The following is a 22,254-nucleotide window of genomic DNA, read 5'->3' on the forward strand; positions in this document are numbered from 1 at the left end:
TTTTGTTTGATTTATATTAAAGCATCTTCCTTAGAAGATATAAAAGAAGAGTAAAACTCTTTAAGGTGGAAAGGTGATAAAACAAGCACAAAGCAAAGGTTTGGAAGAAGAGGTAAAATGAATTAAGTAGAGAGAAGAGAAGGAAGGTTAGGTGAGATGCTTTTAATTCTCTAAAGACCCCTTCTTGCTCCCTCTAGTGTGGTAGTTACTTGTTAGGAAAGAGACACACAAACTCATGCACCCTCCCTTTATATACACTTTTAATTTCTCCATCATCATATAATCCTAATCCTTAATCTTAATCCTAATCCTAATACACAATAAAAACAAAATTAAAAGGGTTACATATATGCATTAGTTGAATGGTCCATCTAATCTTTCTTTAAGTGGTTGACCCTTGTGCATTTGTTGGATGATCTTTCATGGTGGAACTAGTCCACTTATGGTAGCTAACTCCATCAACACACTAAATAAAGCATCCTTACATGCAAAGTTCTTGTAAGATTTTATAGTAATCAACTAGAAGGGTACATTGGTCTTCAAACAATATTTCTTCTTCCCTTAATTTGTCTTCTCCTTCTTCTTCTTTTTCTTATTCTTCTCTGTTTCTATGATAACTATATAAATCAACCATCTCTTTGATATCTCTTCCTAACTTATTCTTAATGGATGAAGTAAGTGAATCAGGAGAAGAGCTTGTGAGAGAGCTTTTAGACAATGAGTCTCCCTTCTTTGTCTCTTCGAATGCGATGATGGTCGACGATATGAATAGAGAAAGCATCATCAACAAGCTTATCTCTACCGTTTACTCCGGACCAACCATTGGTGACATTGAGAGTGCTCTCTCCATCAATGGTCCTAGACCAGTGTATGTTCATGTTCAGGTTTTTATATAGTACATATATTTAATTTCATTGTAGTATTGATTATTGGTTTAATAATTATGATTTGGTTTAATTTGATTCAGAGTTTCGATGCCGGAGAAAGGAATGGGAAAGATGGAGAATAAGTACACATTGAAGATCAAAAGTTGCGGAAGTGCCGGCCTTGCAGATGATGGATACAAATGGAGAAAGTATGGACAAAAGACTATCAAGAACAGTCCTAATCCAAGGTCTCTTTTAATCTCACTGTTTCAATTAAATTTCTTAGCGAAGAGAATTAATTAAAACAGTTGTTGTTGTTGTTGTTGCTCTGCACCAAAAAATTCTCACTGACACAAAGAGATCATTGAATGCTACACTCGATTACCATAAAATCAAATGAAGTGGAATACAAGTAGATATACACAATTGAATTTGGCAGGACCACCGACATTTCCGGCATCATTTACAATATTGTTGAATCTTTTTCAGGAGTTATTACAGATGCACCAACCCACGTTGCAATGCCAAGAAACAAGTCGAAAGATCAATAGACGATCCGGAAACTCTCATCGTCACATATGAAGGACTTCATCTCCATTATGCGTATTCGCACATCCTCTCGCCGGTGCCTCAGCAATTCCCTATGAAGAAAACAAAGATTCAAATAAACAATGTATCAGAATTGGGACAACAACTAGAACAACAACAATTACAGCAGCAACAGAATACGGCGATCATCGATGTTGATCATGTTATGGAAAGCCCTCAAGGGTTGTTGGAAGACATTGTTCCATTGCTTGTTAGGAAGCCTTGTTTTTCGAATACTAATACTTCTTCTTCTTCTCAAGCTTCATCGCCTTCTTATTCGTCGTCACTTTCGTGGTCTCCAAGCGTACTCTCCAGCATTATTTGAGTGTCGACAAGTGAAATTAATAAGCGATAAATATATAGTTTTATGTACTAAGCATTATGCAGAATTCAAATGTAAAATATACCAATGATTTTCTATGGATTGAGAACTGTTATGCATGGATTTGGACAAATTGGAGGCATGTTCAATCATGTTAAAAGGAAAAGGGACCCTTTAATAATAAATGAAAGCAGTTGTTTGTTAACTGATGCACCTATTTCTCATCAATGTTAAACCATAATCATAATAATGTATGGTTGAATTGTCATATTAATTAATTTGGATTGATTTTATATATATATATATATATATATGAATCTATCAAATCATATATCCCTCAATTGATATCTTTTTAAAGCTCAATTAAGACTCAATTCATCCATCAAACATCAAATGACTTTTCAAGATCATATTGCCTGGTCAAGATTCAGCAGAAACAGTCAAATGTTAATTACTTTGTCCGTTTAATTGAGTGAATAAATCACAGTTAATTAAGCATCAAACTTTAAGAAATTAATTAATGTATGCTTACATATAAACTTCAGTTGTAAAAACAGTAAAGATAAATTCTTATCAACGTTATGCTGCCTGCAATTAATTGATGATTTCTTTGAAGTTTAAAACAAGACAAATTCTCACTTTTTTTTTAACATTTATTTCAAGATAAGATTGAATTGTCATTCAAACTAGAACCTATTGATTTGGATTGATAATGAGAGAGCATCAAGTCATCAGTCATGCATGTCACCATTAATACTTCTCTCAAGTTTAAGCAAGATATGCATCCATAGCATCTTAAAAAATTCAGCAATAACTAAAATATTTTTGGTCAAACAAACTGTTGTATATATATATATATATATATATATATGTATATATTCTTAGAAAAATAAGATATATGGGCTCCCTCTAGTCTTATTAACCATGTATAGTTTTTTGCTGATGGTTGAAAATAAATATGTAGTTTTTTATATGATTTTATATTATTTTTAATTCATCATTATATACTCAATTTATATTTTAAAAAATATTTATTTATGTAATTATTTTATTTATACACCTAACTAAGATAAATCATGGATGAAACAGTATAAATAAATTTCAAGATATTTAAGTGATGGATAAAAAAACAATATTTAACATATATAAGGACATGGTATGCCCCTAGATTTTTAAATCTATGTACACTACAGTAACTATTGGATTTGCATCTAACGATTGTGTTGATCCATTTTGTAGTGACAAACAGTTTATAACAGTACTGAACAATATAAAAAGTAAAAAAAAAACATGACTGAGAGCCATTAGAAACATGACTGATCTAATGGCTCTAAGTCAAACATCCCTAAAAAACACCATCTAAGTACGTACTTAGACGATGTTTTCACATATATATATATATATATATCTTAGTTTATCAGGGGTTTAGGTCTAATTTTGTGATTTTGCAGGGATATTAGTATAAGAAAACGAGAAGATAAGAATTAAAGGAAAGCATAGGGGTTTTATTTTCAAATTTAAACTCCAACGGCTAGTTTGGTGACCGTTGGAGGCAAAAGAGCTCTTCCAAATAAAAATCCAATCTTTGAACTTCTCCTTCCCTCTCTTCCAGCTCTTCCAGCTCTCCATCTCCTCCAATCCCTCCTCCTCTCAATCCAATCCAGAGAAAGGAAGAAGGGAAACGGATCAAGGGTTCGCCGGAATCCATGGATTCAAGAAAATTCCGGCTAAACCTTCCGGCCGGCATGGAAGCCTCTCTCCACATTGAACCAGTTCCAACCCACTTCCCTCTTATCCCCAAGCTATCTTCTCCATCAAAAACCACTTACAGCGATAGATTCATTCCTTGTAGATCGTCGTCGAGGCTCCAGAACTTTGGATTGACGGATAAGACTTCGCCCGGTGAAGGAAGGGGGAAACGAGTTGTACTCAAGATTGTTAAGAGCTGAGCTTCTTGGAGATGATTCGGCAATGTGCTCGCCGGGGCAAGCGTCACCGATAAGTCCGAATAAGAATTTGTTTCGGTTTAAGACTGATCATTCAGGGCCGAGCTCGCCGTTCTCTGGGGTGTCGTCGGGGCAGGCTGGTGGTGGATATGGGGAAGTATCAACACCTCCTAAGGTTCCCAGGAAGGTCCCCAAAACTCCTCACAAGGTTTGCAAAAGCTAGTTCTTTGTTTATGATTCAAAGATTGAATTTTTTTCAATATATATTTGAAACTGAGAACTGAATTAATTTGGAACCATTTCTCAATCAAATTTAATCTATTTTTTATGATTTTGTTGATAGTTAGTTGTATGGATTGTAGTTTATATTGCGGTGAATTTGGAACCAATTAGCAATCAGATCATACCAATTGTTCATGATTCAAAGATTGGGTTTTGCTTTTAGCTTTGTGGGAGTATGTGAAATTGAGAACTAGATTTAGTTGATAGTGCATTGTACAGCAGTGAATTTGTAACCATTTCTCAATCAGATTTAGGCCAATTGTTCATAGACAAACAAAAGTTCCCACATTGCCAGTAATTATGAATCCTTCGCTATTTTGCAGTGCTTTTCATGTACTGTTTCTAGAGTTATGCCACAAGGAATTCTCTAATTGTCTAGATTGCCGACTTTTTAAGGCATAGAAGTTCATAATTTTTTATAGTATAAAATTTGCAGGTTCTGGATGCCCCTTCACTACAAGATGACTTTTACCTTAACCTTGTCGATTGGTCATCGCAAAATGTACTCGCAGTTGGACTGGGGACGTGTGTTTATCTCTGGAGTGCAACAACAAGCAAGGTTCTATTTTCTCTTTATGAGAAATGTAAGCAAACATGCCGTAAAATGTAGTAAAATTTGTCGGTTCTATTGTGTACACAGGTGACGAAGCTATGCGATTTAGGCCCAAGAGATGGTGTTTGTTCAGTTCAATGGACTCGAGAAGGATCATATCTAGCGATAGGAACACTTCTTGGCGATGTTCAGGTACTGATCTACCATGCAAGAAATATCACTCTGTATGGTTTCATGTTATCAGAAATCCAACAAATACATATATGACAGATATGGGACAGCACAAGGTGCAAAAAGATTCGCACGATGGGAGGACGACAGACGAGGACTGGAGTTCTCACATGGAGTTCGCGCATTTTATCCTCTGGTGGCCGAGACAAAAACATTCTTCAACATGATATTCGTGTTTCAAGTGACTTTTGTGAGCAAGCTCACCGGCCATCGATCAGAGGTAATATGTTTTGCTTGAATCAATGATTCTATAGTTTTGGTCCTCATTCATCTAAATTTCTCTAACAGATATGTGGGTTGAAATGGTCTCACGATGATCGAGAGCTGGCATCGGGTGGAAATGACAATCAGGTGCTGTTCTTGTACTCTGAATGATCACAAACTAATACTTGTTGCAATGAATTGACGGCTTCTGGTCGAAATGTCTGCAGCTATTAGTATGGAACCAGCACTCTCAGCAGCCAGTTTTGAAACTCATAGAGCATACAGCTGCAGTCAAAGCCATCGCCTGGTCACCGCATCAGCACGGCCTTCTTGCGTCCGGAGGTGGAACTGCAGATCGATGCATCCGTTTCTGGAACACAGTGAACAGTAATATGCTGAATTTTGTAGACACTGGAAGTCAGGTGATGCATTGAATTGCAACAGTCTTTCAATGTCAATTAAATTTGCAGTTTTGATAGTTCTCAGAAACCATTTTTATGCAGGTCTGTAATCTAGCATGGAGTAAGAATGTAAATGAGCTAGTCAGCACTCATGGGTATTCCCAGAATCAGATTATGGTATGGAAATATCCGTCCATGAGCAAGGTATCAGTTCCTGATTGTATTCTCTTAATTTTACATAATGCATTTCAGATAACATAAATAACAGATACGCTTAAATTTTGAATAAATTTCTAGCATCACTGAACTTGATGATATGAAAACAGATAACTACACTGACCGGTCACACTCTCCGGGTACTCTACCTCGCCGTTTCGCCAGATGGACAGGTTCAAAACGGACTCTCAGTAATCACTGATCTTCTTTCACTGTATTTCACGCATAACACTATGTTTATTTTGCAGACAATTGTGACCGGAGCCGGGGACGAGACATTGAGATTTTGGAATGTTTTCCCATCCATGAAAACACCGGTAAGCTTTGACATCAATAAAAGAAGATTATGTTGTTTTTCCCTTCGCATTCTATTCTAATCAAATATTCATCTTACTTGCACAGACCCCTGTCCGAGAGACCGGAGTTTGGTCACTGGGCAGAACCCATATTCGGTGACAAGAACACTTCAACCTTTGTGAAAAAGCTGAAACAATTCTTTCTATTGTTTTGTAAAGGACTAACAAAACAAGAGCGTTAATGCTAAGCCAGAACAAAGCCATTCAAAAAGAAAAAATTCATTGTATTATTATTTATGATTTGAAAAATGTTTTCATCCCACACTCCGTGGAGAGATGTTTTCACTAGTGCAATCAGGATAATCATATGATCATTTCAAGCACACTTCCAATAAAATTCCTACTCATTTGTTGTGCTTACAGAGTCAAACGGCGATTCCAACATCGTCAATTGGCATTCCAGCTACTTTAATAAACCTTGGCATATTAGGTATATCTCTCGAGAACAAGATCTAGTCGCCTTAGGCCTTAACATCGATGCCTTCTTGAAACGAGACTTGCAAAATTTTGAAAATCCTGCAATACAATCACGAGTTGAGTACCAATACAATAGTCCAGTAGAAAGCTGGTGAAAAAAATTATACCTTGTACATCTTCGCTTTCGAGAAGCTTTATAACAAGATTGCCCCCACGCCGGAGAACACCAGCTTCATTTGCATCAGGTTCTCTGTCATCACTATCATCAGCTGAACCAGATAATGAGACCTTGCTGACAGCCAATGAGAGAGCTCGCCTTCCCAATTCAACAGATAAAGCTGCATCTTTGGTGGTGATACCAGAAACAACAGGGCACATGTCCGATAGTATGACAGAAAAGCCCTTCTCCTGAAAATAAAGATTACACATATAATCTTTAATTCACCATACAACGATAAAACAAAATCATTCGGATGTCTTTGTTGCAAAATATAATCAGCAGTAACTATATTACAATCATTAGCTTAGTCAGATGAAAGGTCACAAACACAAGTAATACATTCGACATGAGGCACTAGTTCTCACATTTGTTTAAAAAGCCTTCTTTTCATAATAACAAAAAGTAACACTTGAAGTTGAACATCAAACTCAAACTCAAAAGTCCATGGGAGTCATATTCAAAGCAATTTTGACCTCCAAGCAAAAAGGAGATAACTTCCCAATTGGCACAATAATATAGTTGTTTAAGAACAATGTTTATAAAGACCGATATTTTAACTATATAAGTAATCATTAATATGAAAAAAAAAAAATAACAACATACAAACCAAAACACAAGTCTCTCATTCATATAAGAAAATTGAACTTTGGTGCAACCCAAGATAAGATAAAAAGAAAAACTCAATTGTCACAAAGAGTCATATTCTAAGCAATTTTTCAATCATTCTAACCTCCAAGTGGTAGAGGAGATAATTTTCCGATTGTTACAATTATATAGATGTTTGAGAACAATGTTTCTCAGGGCCACTTCATTAATATGAAAAAACAACAATATACAAGCAAAACACAAGTTTCACATTCATATTAAAAAATTGTTTGAAGTCCAGCAAATCCAAGAACAGAGGAAACAACAAACCTGTGGTGAGAGAGCTCGAGCATGATCTTTAAGAAGAGTCATAGCATCAGCACAAACAGTCCTCACTCTTGAGTCACAATGAGAAGAAGGAACCTTCACCTTCTGCTCTGCAAATCACAGCAAACATCAAAAGAAAACAATCAAACCTAGTTTGGATTGATTGAAAATCAAATCAATTGATAATTTTTTTTTTTTATTCTTTTCTTCTATTATCTTTCAAAGTTTCAATCCAAACACAGTGAAAAGTTGTTTATCAGAGCAAGGGATGAAGAGACAGACCTTCACATCCACACCAACAACCACTCCTCCCTTCTCCAAAGGACCTAAGCTCTGGCATGCCACCTAAATACATTCAAAGCCACTAAGAAACCAAGAAGAAATTCAAAAAGAAGGCATTTTTCTTGAGGGGAACCTGAAGCCAAGCACCAGGAGCGCATCCAAGATCAAGAACAGAAGCTCCAGGGGTTATAAGCTTGTACTGCTTCTGCATCTCCAGCAACTGCAAAACGAGAAACAAAGCCAGAGTTTGCTTGAAAACCCTCAAAACACTGAAGCAATTGAATCGGAAAAAGAAAATGGGAAGGCCAAACAGGGTGACCTTGAAAGCAGAACGAGCGACGTAGCCAAGGCGCTGAGCTTGTCGACAAAAGAAGTCCGGCGATCCCGCGGCGCCGCTCATCGTGACGTCGATGGCCGGAGAAACCCTAATTCCTAAACCCTAAACCAGAATGGTGCGCCAAGAAAATCTTCAATAAACCCCCTCAATTATTTTCTAATTATCTTCTCAGTCCTTTTATATATTTGTATACTTTTACAGTTTACTACCCATGATTATATATATATATATATTTATTTATTTTTTTTCTATAGTTTATTTACTTATTATTTTTCCAACAAAAAAATTCCACTCCTGATAAAATTTGAAATTAATATTTTATTTTAAATTTATTAATTAATTTAATATCTTGGGCAGAGGGAATAATTCAATTTATTTGTTAGTAGTTTCTTCCCAGTACTCATATACAGTAGTAATGGATTTGTTAAAAGAAACTCTTCACTTCTAATTACATGATTAGTCCTAAATCACACTGAACTTAACAATGTGATAAGAATCATAGTAAAGAGATAATAAAGTGGCTAATTCATGTGACACATGACTAGCCAAAAAATAAAAAAAAGCTTGGTTGGATCAAATAGAGTACCAAATACACTGTCTGCTACATTACACAAAGTTTCACAAACAAAAGTAGTATTGATTCATGAGCATGTACAAAATACAACTGCAGAAGAGATACAAATATACAAACCTTAGTAACAACAGTACAAAAATACGGCAAATAAGACATCGGTGAAAATGTGGACGTATCATAAGCCACATCATTAATTCGATCATGCCCAACAGAACGGTAAACAGAGTTAAAACCAAAAACCTACACATAATGTGAAGGCTTCTTCTTGATTCACATTGTGGTTTCTGATTCTGAATTTTGATTTTGCTTCTCAATCAGTGCCTGCACTCTCTGCATTTTCATGGACAACCAAGTTACTGTCAGCAGTGGGAATCAATAAATAAAAGAATAATCAAAATGTCCATGGTCATTAGAGGGCACATCTGAAGTTATTATTAGAAGTATTTCGGAAAATTAGAGTCCTTATGGATGTTAAAACCATGATATTTATTTTATTTTTACCTTCACAGAACTTCCAACTTGCTCAAGCCTCTGAAGTATATGTTCACTGGTGGATGGCAAAAGGCCATTGTTTCTTAAGAATCTTGTGGCCATCTGCAATTAATCGAAACAGAAACCCAATTAATTTCATCATTAGGATAAAGAAAACGAAATTTCATTTACAAATTAGATTTTTATTTTAATCCACGACATATAAAGTGGGACGGGACGTATTGAAAGATAAACTTGGGAAACATAGAGGTGGACATCTTTGATTACATAAAAAAGGACCGATGAAGGGTATATATACGTATGTGTTCAAATAAATATTGGCTGTATAGAAATATTTCAGTATTACCAAAGCACCATGTGGACGTCCAGAATCAAAACTGTGTGTGCCTTCAGTGGCATAGGGTTGCTGACTAAAGCTTTCTCTCCTCATACTTGCAAGGAGTGTCAGAACAGCCTTGATGAAGCAAAATAGAATGAATGATTTAGACAATTTCAGCTTGATGAACATAGACTACCTCCTATTGTTAGAAATACCTTCCGAAAAGCCCTTGGATTGGCAACCCCAAGGATTTTAACACCATCACTTGCGGGTCTTCTAACACCCACATTCACGATTCTGACAGAATATATTCCATAAAAGGATTGGAGATATCCTGTCAACAGTAACAGTTATGAATGAAACAACTCAATGGAAGGTTATGGTGCCCAATTGTTTCTAAAACGTGCCACTAAACAAAGCATGAACAAAGTTAAGAGAGGTAAATATAATAAAAATGGCTCATGGCCTCTACCAAGCATGTTAACTGAAAAGGCTTTTCTAAACATAGGGCTCTTTGATTTCGACCACCCAAGATCAAAAATTTTGTCCTTATTTTCAGATGGAGAGCACAAGCAAGTGTGCCCCACATTGACATCTGTATCGAATTGACCAATATCGAGAAAGCCCCAAAATCACCTATACTTTTATCAGCTTACTATCATTTCTTCAAAAAATTATCAAACATTTTATAGTTCTTGAGTCCAGATTAAATTATAATGAAACTAGAAGTTACCTGTCTTGAGAAATACTTTAACAATATACACATCTATTCCGGTTATGGCAAAAGGATAGATGATTTAAGGCCATTAAACATGTACACAAAAGGCAGTAGAGAGCTCGAAGAGTAAAGGCAAACTAGATGGTGTTTGCCGACAAACATTTCTTTGATGGGTACAGCACAACCAGTATGAGGATCATATGCTCTTACGTGATCAGACTACTCTCAATACAGCACCAAAATAATGCACATCACACATACAAGAACAACAGGTTAAAGCATTGGAATAGCAAGAACCATTAGATGCTTCACTGAAAATACAGTATCTTTCCCACTCACCTTGCTCAACTACAACATCCACAACTGAAGGGAGTAGGACATGCCTCTCCCTCTTGAAAATCCCAAAGCAAGGAAAGATCACTGGTTTTGTAACCTGCACTGCAACGAAATAAGAGAATCTAAGTGCAGACAATAAAATACATGACTCAAAGACGACCATCTCCGGATCACACATGAAGAGTATGATTGCATATCAGAAAGTTCATTCTTCAGGATGTATTTGCAATGAAAATCATTGGTTCATATTAACAACAAACAATTTTCAGACAAAGCTACATCCTTTAACTATCACAAAACCAAAGAAAGTTTATATACTGCTAAACATGCATAACTTGAAATATAGCACAAAATTTCAACACTTAAGATTTCTTCTCAACACCACAACAAGGACACAATCATAAAATCAAAATTTTAATTGAAAAAAAAAAAAAAACTTTTCTAAAGAAATCATCGAGCTAACCTTATAGACAATACAATCAGAAGACACATAAAGCTTCCTGGATTGGAAACCCTTCCTAAGAACAAATCTCCAAATGGGCAAGTAAAGCAACATGATCAACCCTATTCCCCACGCCAGAACGAGAAGCAGAGAATAGATAACCCATCGGGTGGTATGGTAATTGACATAGTTATCCTCCATCTCCTCAAACGACGCATCATACAAGATCATCCCATCATCATCGTCTCCATTGCCGCCGCTCAACAAGCTCCTCTCAAGAGAATCAATCTCTATGGCTTCATCACCGGACGCCATCGGAGAAAACCAATCTATGAAAACAAACACCGCAAATTCAGCAAAATCGATGCCCTAGAACGCAAATCATCGATTGATTAGGAGAGAAAACTCACGAATGAAGAGGGTTTCGATCCAAAGAGCTCGTCGTGGTCGATGGATTTTGGTTTGGGGGTTTCTCTTGTTTGCTTTTTGATGGTGAACTGTGAATTTTATATTAAAAAAAATTATTAATTAATTAAATTTAATAATTAATTTATATTAAATATATTAATAAACATAAACCATTAATTAGAAATATAATTTCAATGATCATATATTTTATTTTATAAATTAAATCAAAATTTTATCGTATTTGTTGGTGATAATGATACCTAAATACAGATACTAATTAAAAGTTTAATATTTTTTTACATTATCATTGAAATTTAAGTTTGAACCCTATTTGTGTTTTGGTTTATGGTTTATTAAAGGGAAAATTACTGTTCACCCCTCGTAATTTTCAAAACTTCCCAAAAACCCCCTCCTACTTTTACACACCACGACATGCCCTTCAGTTAGTGTTTAACTTCCCTTTACTCCCCTACCGTTCACTTCAAATGGGTCCCATGTTGTGAAATCCCATTTTTTAGCCCCGAAAATAGTGGGAAAAGGAAAGCGCCCAAATCACATCATGTTCAACCTTTTGAAGGGCTTTTGCTGTTTCGATAGACAATGCCAGGAGTTACATTACATCTTGTTATTCTCCTCATTATCATACACGAAATATATAAATCGGTTTCCGAACGTAAAATGAAATTGATTTCCATCGGATTGGTCAAGTGCACTTCATCTTCAAATGAGTCGTAGTCGATTTTTTATTGTCGAGGCGAGCATGTGCCATTGTCGTCTTCTCGTTTATGGTTGTAAAAGTTGTATTACGACGAGAAGAGCAATGAATTACGATGAGTTCATTTCGTTGTAAAAGTTCTTCTCGCTTTATGGTTATCTATTTGTATATTTTTAAATAATGTTTAACTATTTGCTATTATCCGTTTAAATATTTTTACTAATATGTTTTAATAATTGTCATATCCGTTTAATACTTCCCATCTCCGCTTTAACATTATCTTTACATGTATAACTATTCATAAAGCGTTTAAATTCTCAAAGTCTCGCGTAAAGCGGTGATCTTTTTCGCTTTGATCCGAATTGTTGGCATGTGGCACGTGGCGGTGGCAGAGGTTATGGTATCCGTGCGTAGAATTAATGACGGCATTAATTCTTATGCACGGTAACATAAATTTCCGAACACCCGTTCGTTCTCATCGATCGATGTCGGCCACTCGTGCGTTTAACTTTTTTTCTGGATACGAAGAGTCGACCGCTGTGGACTTCACACCATAAATAACTGGGAAGAACCCTCCCCATGGACAACCACTCCTCGTCGTCCCTCATCATCCTCCTCCTCCTCCTCCTCCTCTTCCTCCTCTTCCCATGGACAACCACTCTATCTCGAAAGGATGTTTCGTGAGCCTTCTTCCTTATCTTGAGAATCGATTAGCCGTAATCACCGAACTAGTTAAACTATCTTTTTCCCGCCCTAGTCGAAGTCCTCTCATAATCGCTCGAATGCAGGAGGATTCTCCAGTGATGGACGACGGGAAAGCAATTAAGAGAGCATTTCGACTTGGGTATGAAAAGAAAGTTTTTCACGTATTGCGTGATTGCGGAGGATTCTCTAGAGGAGGGAGATCAGTCAACATCCTTTAAGACGAGGTTGACATTTACCACTTGAGACTTTCTCGTTAACGTTTAAGAAAAATGACGTCGATGTACAAGCTATTACGCTACGTGTTTAACTATCGGGATCGCTCGTTTAAGTCCTACCATGACACATTGATTAATAGTCGTTTTCATGAATGTGTGTTGTTTAACCTTTTTTTAATGTTGTACGTTTTGCAGGTTCAAGTTGATGCGCTTGTTATGCAACCACTGTGAGCATTCGAATGTCATGGACACTTGTTTCAGTATATCGAGGGTCGAGTCGTGAGTGTCCAAAAGTCCGAGCGGACGTTGTAAATGTTGTAAATGTTGTAAATCTTTGTAAATGTTGTAAATGTTGTAAATCTTTTATAAATAAAAGCGAAACAATCGTATTTGACTGTGAACTTCGAAATTTAAACGAGACCTAGTAAAAAAACAATGTGGGAAACAAAAAGCGTCATTGTAAACAATAGAAAAAGTTAAACAATACTCAAGTTACTCTTTAAACAATGACAACGGTGTTTAAGAAAAATACGTAAATATGTTTTAAACAGATGACCCGGGGAGGTACCCATCTAGCAACGCGATGTCGATGAAAAGCATTCAATTTAAACAATAACATATTATTTACATGATATAGACTTTTAGTTAAACAGGTTAACCGTTATTTTTAAACACTATATGTATCTGTTTAAACATAAAAAAAGCTTGAGCGTTTACGAGAGACTCATGTTGAGTTGAGAACTTTCATTCGAACGATGACAACATGTCTTCCTCGCGACAATGACATATATTTCCCTTTTTGCCCTTGGGATGGAGGGAAAAAAATACCGCCCAATCACATCACGTCTAATCTAACCTCTATGCATACAAGCTGCGACTTTTTTTGTTTTGCTGCTCGATCGCTGCTTTGTTCTTTACATCTTCTACTTCTTCTTACGTCGTCTTCGTTTTGTTCTTCATTTCATTAGGTTTGTACGATTTGGTTTTCGACCGATATATTATGGAGAGTTTTTGTGGTATTGCTAGATTCAACGGGGAGGGAAGAGTGCTAATGTTCACGACTCAGACTTCTTGGGAATTGGTGTTAGGTGAGATATGTGAGCGATGGGGTCTCGAAGTTTCTCTTGTCAGGGTTAAGTTCATCACACCAGATGGATATAAAAGCGGTTTGCCCAATAGAAAACGATGTTGACTTCCATCGGATGTGTCACGTCCCACTCCATCTTCAAATGTCGTTTGTAGTTGATCTTGTCGTCGAGGGCGATGAAAATGTGCCATTCTCAGAATCCTAATGAAAAGCGAGGTTTACTCGTTGTAAGTTCCTTTTTCTTTTAATTATTTCGGTTGTGCGGGGTCATTATTGTTTAAATATGTCCAGTCATCTGGTTAACATATTGTACTAGTCCTTTACGTTATTAGTTAATTGTTTAAGTATTTAATTTAACGTTTAACTATTGTCATTATCGCTAAACATTATATTCTCCGCTTAACATATTGATCTTTTCATTTGGTGAAGTGTTGGCGAGGGAATTCGGATTCTGCGAGTGCTCCCATTCATCCCCATGGTGACCACGGCGGTGTGGGATGTCTTACTTCCTCGCCGGATCATTACGAAGTGTTGTCGTTGGATATTGGTCAACGTTTTGACGTGTCGAACATTTCGAGGGATGTACTTCAAATCATGCAATCAAAAGGAATTTTGACTTCAAATTCATAAAGAACGAAAAACATCGGGATGCGATGGAATCGCTGCCGATGGTTTGTCGTTACGCCTTCATGCATCAAAAGAGTATAACAAAAATACTTTTCGGAATCAAGACAATCAACCCGTCACACACTTGCGGTGGTGGCATAGGTTCGGCGTCACATCCGAAAGCGTCCAAAAAATGGGTTAGCGCACGAGTGATTCAGAAGCTCAAGGACCGTCCCTTGTACAAGGCCATCGACATTCAGAAGGACATGTTGCGGGAACATGGTGTCCACATACCATACAAGCAGGCTTGGTTGGGAAAAGAGCATGCCCGGGTGGTCCTCGACGGCAGTGACATCTCCAGCTATGACTGTTTGCTTTGGTATGTGGATAAGGTGGCTGAGACAAATCCCGGCAGCGTTGCGATCGTGGAGAGAGACGGTGATCGTTTTAAACGTGCATTCTTTTCTTTCAGCGCGTGTATTGTGGGATTCAAGAGGGCTTGCAGGCCGCTGCTATTTCTCGATGGTACCCACCTCCTTGGAAAATATCGGGGTACACTACTGGGTGCCACAGGGAAAGATGGTAACAATGGTTTTTTCTACGTCGCCTTCGGTATAGTCGACAACGAGACCGATGCCAATTGGACTTGGTTCATATCTAAGTTGGGCGATGCCTTATACGAGGGTGGAGATTATCATGAGATAATTACCTTCGTGTCGGACGAGTCGAGGGCCTTGTGAGCGCAATTGCGAGAGTCTTCCCTTCTTCGCCACATGCGCATCGTCTTCGACATTTGGAGGCCAATTTTATGAAAGCCAATGTCGGACTTGGGAAGGCATTGAGGGAGGAGTGCTCGGGTCTATATGCTTCCGCATTGCGTGGGCATCCACGGCTAAAGATTTCGATGATACCGTGAATGAACTGCAGGCCATATCACCCGAAGCTCATCATCGGTTGATTAATAAATCGGATATGGCACATTGGTCGAATTATCTGCTCGGAGGTGATCGTTGGGGTGAGATGTATTCGAACGTCGCGAGTCGTTCAATGCTTGGATCAAGGAAGCTCGTCATTTTACCGGGTGGCGAAAATGGTCGACTCCATAAGGTCTGCAGAATGTTGATTTACACTTAACATTTAGTATTACCCTTTAAACATTCTCAATCTTTGTTTAATTACACTTTTTCCGACTTTTAAATATTAATCATTTCGTTTATTTAATTACAATAATGTTTAAACATGTTGACGAATTATTTAACCATCATCGCCTTTGTTTAACCTTATTTGCCGTGTTCAAGTTGATGCGCATGTTATGTAACCCGGGCGTGAGCAAGCGACCAAATGGGAGACCCTACTTATGCCCAGACATACATTCGAAGTTAGAGATCATTGTTGAGGACAGCCGAAATCTTCGTGTTGGTCGTTGTGTCGATGATCGTTACGAAGTGATTGACCAATGCAGCAACTCCGTGGATCTCGCCATCAGAACTTGTGTCCAGCAATTATTTGTAATTAATTATTTTTAAATATTAATTGATTTTTTAAACACGTCAAAGAACAAACAAATGAATTACCAAAAGAATGCTATTATATTCAAGTTATCTAATTTTTATTTTCAAGTGTGTCATAAACAAGTCTTTATTTGATTTAGTTTTCTATAATTAGTCCTTAAATTCCATGAAAATCATAATACAGTTTGTATGTTTGTTTTGGTCATGTTATTTAAAATTAATCTGTCATTACATGGAATTATTTATTTTAGAATGTTAATTTTAATCACAATTTTTAAATATTAAATTTCTCCATTAATATATATATATATATTGGTTTTTAGCCAGATATTATCATAAGGTGTATGATATGAAAAACATTAAATGAATATTTTATTTTAAAGTAATGAATTAGTTATTTTGTTAAAATTTTAAATAAATTTGTTATTTGGCATTTGTTAAACTTTTTATTTTTTTTAAAATAAAATATTTATCAGCTTGTGGAAATAAAGATAAACCGGCCCGATTTATTATTAAAAAAAAAATCCTCATTATTTAAAAAAAATAAATTCAAATTATAAAATTAACAAATATATTTCTACCTTTTAAAAATACCTTCCTTTTATAATCATAAAATCCCCAATAGGTGATAAGATAACAACATAAATAAAACAAACATAATTTAAACATAAAATCTTAAAACAATCCCTCAGTAATTATTAAATTTAAATACTTTCTAAATATAAACTCACTCAATCCTACTCAAATTCAAACTAAAACCATATCATATGAGTGATGACTAGTTATATAAAGATCATCAAACCTTTCTTTTACTTTCCAATTAAGTCTCTCTCTGTCTTGTGATCAAAAGAAAACAACCATGTCTTCTTCCATCTTACCTTCTTGTCTTGTTCGCCAAAGCCCTTTCAGCCATGATCCTAACTGGTTCTACATGATCCATAGTCCATTAGGCAATTTGGATCTCCACCGTCTTGAACCCAACATCCAACCACCTCCTCCTTCACTCACAATTGACTTAAACTTTGGCTCTCAATTGATCTCAAGTTTCATTAATTCTAACCAACATGAACTCACATCAACAACTGAAACAAAGACATTCATATTAGATATCCAAGAATTCAATCAAAGGTTCTCTGCAGAACTAGCCATCAACACTATGTTCATGAACACCTCGACCGGAGCAACATTGCCGATCGAAAGACGTCGATGGATGGTCGCCGATATCGCTAATGTTATCGTGTCATTTGTTCGAGACGGTATCTGTTTCGCGTATAATGAGATCTTCATCAACTTGGATGTCGCGGATCTTGTGCAAGATGATGTTTTAAATGAGATATTACAGGAATCATTTGAAGACTCTGATGAGTTGAGTGTTGCTTGTCCGGCATCACATGTGCTTTTGGAGAGCTTGGTGACTGATCAAGTAGTGTTCAGTGATGATGAAGCAGTGAGTTGTGTGATATGTTTGGAAGAGTTTGTTTCTGGTGATGTCATCAAACGTTTGCCTTGTTCTCATGTTTTTCATGGAGATTGCATTGATGGTTGGTTTGTACGGAAGGATTCTTGTCCGCTTTGTAGATTCACTTTGCATGTTTGAAGATGATCATGAGGAAGAGTTAAGTGCAGAGATATTTGAAAACTGTATTAACAGTTCTAGATATATAATATGTGTGATATTTGTATATATGTGTTTCTTGGAAATTGAAAATTAAACTATGTATTAAATCAGAGTTATTAGTGTTTTTGTTATTCTGTTTCACCGGTTTATTATTTCAATTGCTGATTTTTTGATGGTTTGTTTGTGTGAATGCTGTAGATTAACAAGATTCATGTTTTTGGTGGACATATCATGATTATTATTATTATTATTATTATTATTATTATTATTATTATTATTATTATTTAGTCCATGTTTCCCACATGCACTTATATGAACATATGGGTAAAATTAAGCACAAAATTCGGTTAAACATTTAATTAAAATCTCGTCAATTTCTTAGATTTTTTACACAATTCTTCCTTTAATCTCACTGCCAAAGAATACCAGAAGACCACAATAGAAAAATACTAATTAAAACAGTGCTTTTTTTAAAAGAAAATAATTATGGGTGAATTTTTCATATATATATATATATATATATAAAACATCATATAAATATTCTGTATTTAATTTGATACACTATCTAGATAATAACTACACCAAATAAGATTCCTAAATTGTTGTTGTTTGTCCTCCCTAACACAAAGAAAATTTGAGGGTTTAATCCATCTCATGGTTTGTCCATATATAAATATTTTAAATATTGGTTTTTAGCTGGATATTATTACAAGATGTAAGATATGCAAAGCATTAGGGTATATAAATGTAAAGAATATTAACTTAATCACTATTAAAGTTTTTGAGAATTTACATATAAATGTGCAAAATAAGTTATATATATATATATATATATATATATATATGCAAAAATATTAATTTAATGATCATAACAATTTTCAAGTGCATACATGAAGAGGTTTTTTTTGTCAACAGCATATTTCATCTTCTAATTTTTCAATACTGTCATCAATGATCAAAAAATTAAAAAATTAAAAATAATGAACAACATGCTGAAGATTCCATATATGGCTGAGCATCTTGAATGCTCTTGAATACAAGTGTTGTTTTTTTCTCACTCTGGAGTTATGTTGGTTCTCAATGAGAAACATTATCATGCAAAAAAAGAGGATTTAGAATAACAAAACAAGAAAAAGAAAGTTTAATGAAATACTCTTGACTCACAATGCATTAATTACTGCAAGACTAGCTATCTTAATCTACAAAAGCAATTTAGATGCAATTAGTGAGTTTCTCAGATGGGGCAGATGATCTCTTACTCAGCTTTTGTTGTTAAGGGGCAAACTTCAAGCTTGGAAGATCACAACCGTGATGGAAAATGGATAAATAAGGGGGAAAGAACTTCGGCCGATGCAACTTAGAAATGGCCCAAGCTGTAAACTAGAATCCAAGCAAGCTGCAATCAAACAATAAGTTCATGTTTTTGAGAGAGTAGCACATCATCAGTGTGTAAACATTCTAAATTTCGAGTAATGCAGCTAATGCTGTTTTGCATAATCACATTGTGATGTTGGAGGCCTTAGGAAAATGTAAATTGTTGTTAATGCAGAGGGAAGTCTACTTTAATTGGTAAACCTATTTTTGTAAAAATATCCAGGTCATTCAAATCACATCGATCATAAGGTTCAGAGCATGGCCACAACAAGTCCAACTTCACAGGATGGCACTAAATTTCAAGTAATGCTGTTTACTTGGTAAACTTATTTTGTAAAAATGACATTTGTCTAATGAAACAAGGTAACCGTATGCACATATATATCCAGGTCATTCAAATCACATCGATCATAGGTTCAAAGCATGGCCACAACAAATCCAACTTCACAGGATGGCACTAATCCCTGGCATGGCTATCTCTAATTCATTACCTCTGACTCTACGTTGCAGATGGAAACTTTTATAATATGAAATAAGAGAGTGTAGAACAAACGAAAGTACCAAGAAAAGGGAAAATGATGCAAAGAGCCCCTCTTGAAGCAGTGCTGCATGGCCACCAAATTCTTCCTCATCAATCTTCAGAATGTGCCCATAGTATCCATAAATAACCACCGAAGACAATAACAGGAATCTGACAACATGAAACATTCATCTGAGAAGAATATACTAAAGAGGTTTTGATTGATTCCATAAATAAAGAACATCTCCTTTTTTTTTTTTTAAGTTTACATACATGATAATTGAGGCAACATTCAGTTAATCATGAAAAGAAACTAATGCAATGCAGAATTAAAAACAGGAAATCGGATTTATGCCAGACTTGTGCAATTTAAATAACTTTGTCCAGCAATACATTACTTATTTAACAACCTAAGATAGTTTATGATTATTAGGTAAGGTACAAAACACAGAGCTAATGATATTAATTGAAACTCTGAAAAGAAGCATTAGAAACTTTACGCGACAACAGAAATCTAAATCCAGGAGTTAAACCAAAGAAAAGAAATATATACAGTACATGCATATACATTGAATCTCTAGCTATAACTGTAACTAAGCCATTTAATGCAAGTATTTGAGCAGGAAGACAGGAGACAATATAGAGTAACAAAAACTTCACGGTTGTGATTAGAGGACCACAATATTATTTTCCCAACCAATGGCTCACCATGCTTTTAAAGTTAATTTATCAGGAATATGAGCACATTTTTGCTTCAGAACTCTTCATAGAGCATCAACTAATGTCCTCAAACATTGCTACTCACAGACATTGATGGAACATTATACTGGAGTGAGGTTTTAAACACCATAGTCTTAAAAAAAAAGTTCAAAATCTGATATTTGCTATAGAAACAATGCTTCACCAAAAGGGTTGAGCTACAATGCAGAATTTTTAGTGCAGTACATTGCCCCAGAGCAAAAATTTTCAGTTTATTTCTTAATTTCTCTTTAACTAACCTTAGCATATTAAATATATGCAATGCCCAATGAGTGCCAGATCATTGGTGCTACAAAGTCTCCTCCCTCATTAAACAAAATATCAACTTTGATCCTTTGATAAAATTCTACCTCTAAATATGGAAACTCTCGAATTTGGTCTATCGATAGTCAAGATTAAACAAAGCTGACAAATTTATAATGCTTATACTTTATGTTCTAGATCATGCATAGATGACAAAAAAAGAACAATAAGGATTATTCACATCAAGCCTACCAAGATGCAGTATGAACAGATTAAACACAGAATCAAGAATTCACCAAGCAAGTCATGCAAGTCTCCTCTGATTCAAGGACTATGAACTTACAAAACGATCCATACAGCACCAACGAGAGGTACAGCGCCCCACAACAATCCACACACGAGCCCCAACACTTGCCGAATCCAATGCAGCACATCCCCCAACTGATCCTGAATTTTTTCATTCAATCAATCCATAACCCAAGATCACAAGGCAATAAACTCTTAATTTCTTCTCAAATCATCCAAAAAAAAAAAAATCAAATAAATCTAAACTCAGGCGATGGATACCTTATCCCAAGAGGCCTCCGGATCGAACAGTTTGGCGAACTTGGAGGGAAGTGCGTGGCCATTCTGCTGGTGTGCGTGCGCCGCCTTCGCTGCCGATTTGCTCCGTTTCATCTTCGGAGAAACAGTATCGTGATCGAGGAGATGATGGATCGGCGATCGAGGAGGAGGAGCGATAGGGTTTCGACGAAGAGTTCGAAGAGAAACGAAGAAGAGGGAGGAACCCTGTGCACCGCTGCACGTGAAAAAAGCGTGCGCGTAGGCACGTGAGCTCACGTGCTGTGGATTAGCCGAGTGGAACGGCTCAAGCTTGGCTCAATGGCTCGGCTTGGGTCTTTTGGTTCACTTAACATAAATAAATTTTAATTGTTTTTAAATATATATATATATATATATATTATTTCCAGAATAGTGATAAATGTCCACCATTTTAACGGAAAGTCCACAAGCGTGAAACTAGCCCAATAAACATATGTATTCTCACTTCATGCTGCATGTCAAATTTTCTTCGAAAACGAATATTTTATACAAATAATTTATTGTTTATAAATCAAGAGGTCATTGATATTTCTTTATTATTTTGATTTGTGTATTTTTTCAAAAAATGATGGGCTCCACCAGTTGAGCTCAGTGGCTGCTCAATCACCTCATTACTTTATTGAGCTTTGATTGAGTGAACATTAAAAAGTGTTTTTTTATATTTAAATAAAATTATTATTTATTAGCCACGAATTTGATCATCTAGTTTGTGTATTTTTAACCTGTGACACAAAAACTCTAGATTGCATACCAATATTTATATCCCAGAATCAATTACCATCATTATGTCCCGTAAAACTTAAACTCGGTTTTCTAAAGCGGTATCTCAATGGGCCTATTAACCCTTTGGATTAGTGGGCTTTTGTATATATAGTA

General features: G+C 35.9%; 6 protein-coding genes and 1 long non-coding RNA gene across 7 annotated transcripts; 3 read left to right on the plus strand and 4 right to left on the minus strand.

Annotated features, from left to right (window-relative positions):
- Positions 1 to 498: 498 nt before the first annotated feature.
- On the plus strand, positions 499 to 1,981 carry LOC120268753 (probable WRKY transcription factor 49). Its single transcript, XM_039276037.1, has 3 exons — positions 499 to 868; positions 968 to 1,114; positions 1,356 to 1,981. Exons 1-3 carry the CDS (start codon positions 666 to 668, stop codon positions 1,777 to 1,779), a joined length of 774 nt encoding a protein of 257 aa, XP_039131971.1. The 5' UTR covers positions 499 to 665; the 3' UTR covers positions 1,780 to 1,981.
- LOC120268754 lies at positions 1,118 to 1,698 on the minus strand. Its single transcript, XR_005539008.1, has 2 exons — positions 1,580 to 1,698; positions 1,118 to 1,507 (listed from the first exon to the last, which is right to left on the minus strand). It is a non-coding gene; the product is annotated as an uncharacterized LOC120268754 (long non-coding RNA).
- Positions 1,982 to 3,394: 1,413 nt separating the features above from the next.
- Positions 3,395 to 6,086, plus strand: LOC120268283 (protein FIZZY-RELATED 3). Its single transcript, XM_039275728.1, is given in 12 exon segments — positions 3,395 to 3,667; positions 3,669 to 3,930; positions 4,441 to 4,563; positions 4,645 to 4,749; positions 4,828 to 4,974; positions 4,976 to 5,008; positions 5,077 to 5,139; positions 5,220 to 5,414; positions 5,496 to 5,597; positions 5,720 to 5,782; positions 5,858 to 5,926; positions 6,012 to 6,086. Coding segments are annotated over 12 exon segments (1,401 nt in total). The 5' UTR covers positions 3,395 to 3,482; the 3' UTR covers positions 6,066 to 6,086.
- A 92-nt stretch (positions 6,087 to 6,178) lies between these two features.
- LOC120268284 (ribosomal RNA large subunit methyltransferase E) lies at positions 6,179 to 8,264 on the minus strand. The gene is made up of 6 exons (XM_039275729.1): positions 8,116 to 8,264; positions 7,930 to 8,016; positions 7,797 to 7,859; positions 7,518 to 7,619; positions 6,550 to 6,790; positions 6,179 to 6,481 (listed from the first exon to the last, which is right to left on the minus strand). The coding sequence occupies exons 1-6, from the start codon at positions 8,194 to 8,196 to the stop codon at positions 6,369 to 6,371; spliced, it is 687 nt and encodes a 228-aa protein (XP_039131663.1). The 5' UTR covers positions 8,197 to 8,264; the 3' UTR covers positions 6,179 to 6,368.
- A 449-nt stretch (positions 8,265 to 8,713) lies between these two features.
- On the minus strand, positions 8,714 to 11,489 carry LOC120268291. The gene is made up of 7 exons (XM_039275736.1): positions 11,425 to 11,489; positions 11,036 to 11,343; positions 10,576 to 10,669; positions 9,734 to 9,852; positions 9,546 to 9,653; positions 9,209 to 9,301; positions 8,714 to 9,037 (listed from the first exon to the last, which is right to left on the minus strand). The coding sequence occupies exons 2-7, from the start codon at positions 11,327 to 11,329 to the stop codon at positions 8,978 to 8,980; spliced, it is 768 nt and encodes a 255-aa protein (XP_039131670.1). The 5' UTR covers positions 11,330 to 11,343; positions 11,425 to 11,489; the 3' UTR covers positions 8,714 to 8,977.
- Positions 11,490 to 17,120: 5,631 nt separating this feature from the next.
- LOC120269059 (E3 ubiquitin-protein ligase CIP8-like) lies at positions 17,121 to 17,858 on the plus strand. The gene has a single exon (XM_039276346.1). The coding sequence runs from the start codon at positions 17,121 to 17,123 to the stop codon at positions 17,856 to 17,858; it is 738 nt and encodes a 245-aa protein (XP_039132280.1).
- A 992-nt stretch (positions 17,859 to 18,850) lies between these two features.
- LOC120268332 (respirasome Complex Assembly Factor 1-like) lies at positions 18,851 to 21,547 on the minus strand. The gene is made up of 4 exons (XM_039275768.1): positions 21,343 to 21,547; positions 21,119 to 21,222; positions 19,815 to 19,944; positions 18,851 to 19,275 (listed from the first exon to the last, which is right to left on the minus strand). Exons 1-4 carry the CDS (start codon positions 21,451 to 21,453, stop codon positions 19,237 to 19,239), a joined length of 384 nt encoding a protein of 127 aa, XP_039131702.1. The 5' UTR covers positions 21,454 to 21,547; the 3' UTR covers positions 18,851 to 19,236.
- Between the last annotated feature and the right edge of the window lie 707 nt (positions 21,548 to 22,254).

This window comes from Dioscorea cayenensis, chromosome 9 (assembly GCF_009730915.1).
Source record: "Dioscorea cayenensis subsp. rotundata cultivar TDr96_F1 chromosome 9, TDr96_F1_v2_PseudoChromosome.rev07_lg8_w22 25.fasta, whole genome shotgun sequence".
In the NCBI taxonomy this organism is placed as follows: domain Eukaryota; kingdom Viridiplantae; phylum Streptophyta; class Magnoliopsida; order Dioscoreales; family Dioscoreaceae; genus Dioscorea; species Dioscorea cayenensis.

Excerpts from the sequence above, each read along its gene's own strand:
- LOC120268753 (XM_039276037.1), top strand. The coding sequence starts at position 666 with ATGGATGAAGTAAGTGAATCAGGAGAAGAGCTTGTGAGAGAGCTTTTA. Across the intron at positions 869-967 it reads ATCAATGGTCCTAGACCAGT|AGTTTCGATGCCGGAGAAAG; the intron begins GTATGTTCATGT and ends AATTTGATTCAG. Across the intron at positions 1,115-1,355 it reads AAGAACAGTCCTAATCCAAG|GAGTTATTACAGATGCACCA; the intron begins GTCTCTTTTAAT and ends AATCTTTTTCAG.
- LOC120268284 (XM_039275729.1), bottom strand. The coding sequence starts at position 8,196 with ATGAGCGGCGCCGCGGGATCGCCGGACTTCTTTTGTCGACAAGCTCAG. Across the intron at positions 8,017-8,115 it reads TCGCTCGTTCTGCTTTCAAG|TTGCTGGAGATGCAGAAGCA; the intron begins GTCACCCTGTTT and ends CTCGTTTTGCAG. Across the intron at positions 6,482-6,549 it reads CGAAAGCGAAGATGTACAAG|GATTTTCAAAATTTTGCAAG; the intron begins GTATAATTTTTT and ends ATTGTATTGCAG.
- LOC120268291 (XM_039275736.1), bottom strand. The coding sequence starts at position 11,329 with ATGGCGTCCGGTGATGAAGCCATAGAGATTGATTCTCTTGAGAGGAGC. Across the intron at positions 10,670-11,035 it reads CTGATTGTATTGTCTATAAG|GTTACAAAACCAGTGATCTT; the intron begins GTTAGCTCGATG and ends GTTGCAGTGCAG. Across the intron at positions 9,853-10,575 it reads GGATGTTGTAGTTGAGCAAG|GATATCTCCAATCCTTTTAT; the intron begins GTGAGTGGGAAA and ends TACTGTTGACAG.
- LOC120269059 (XM_039276346.1), top strand. The coding sequence starts at position 17,121 with ATGTCTTCTTCCATCTTACCTTCTTGTCTTGTTCGCCAAAGCCCTTTC.
- LOC120268332 (XM_039275768.1), bottom strand. The coding sequence starts at position 21,453 with ATGAAACGGAGCAAATCGGCAGCGAAGGCGGCGCACGCACACCAGCAG. Across the intron at positions 21,223-21,342 it reads CGGAGGCCTCTTGGGATAAG|GATCAGTTGGGGGATGTGCT; the intron begins GTATCCATCGCC and ends GAAAAAATTCAG. Across the intron at positions 19,276-19,814 it reads CATCATTTTCCCTTTTCTTG|CTTGCTTGGATTCTAGTTTA; the intron begins GTACTTTCGTTT and ends GTTTGATTGCAG.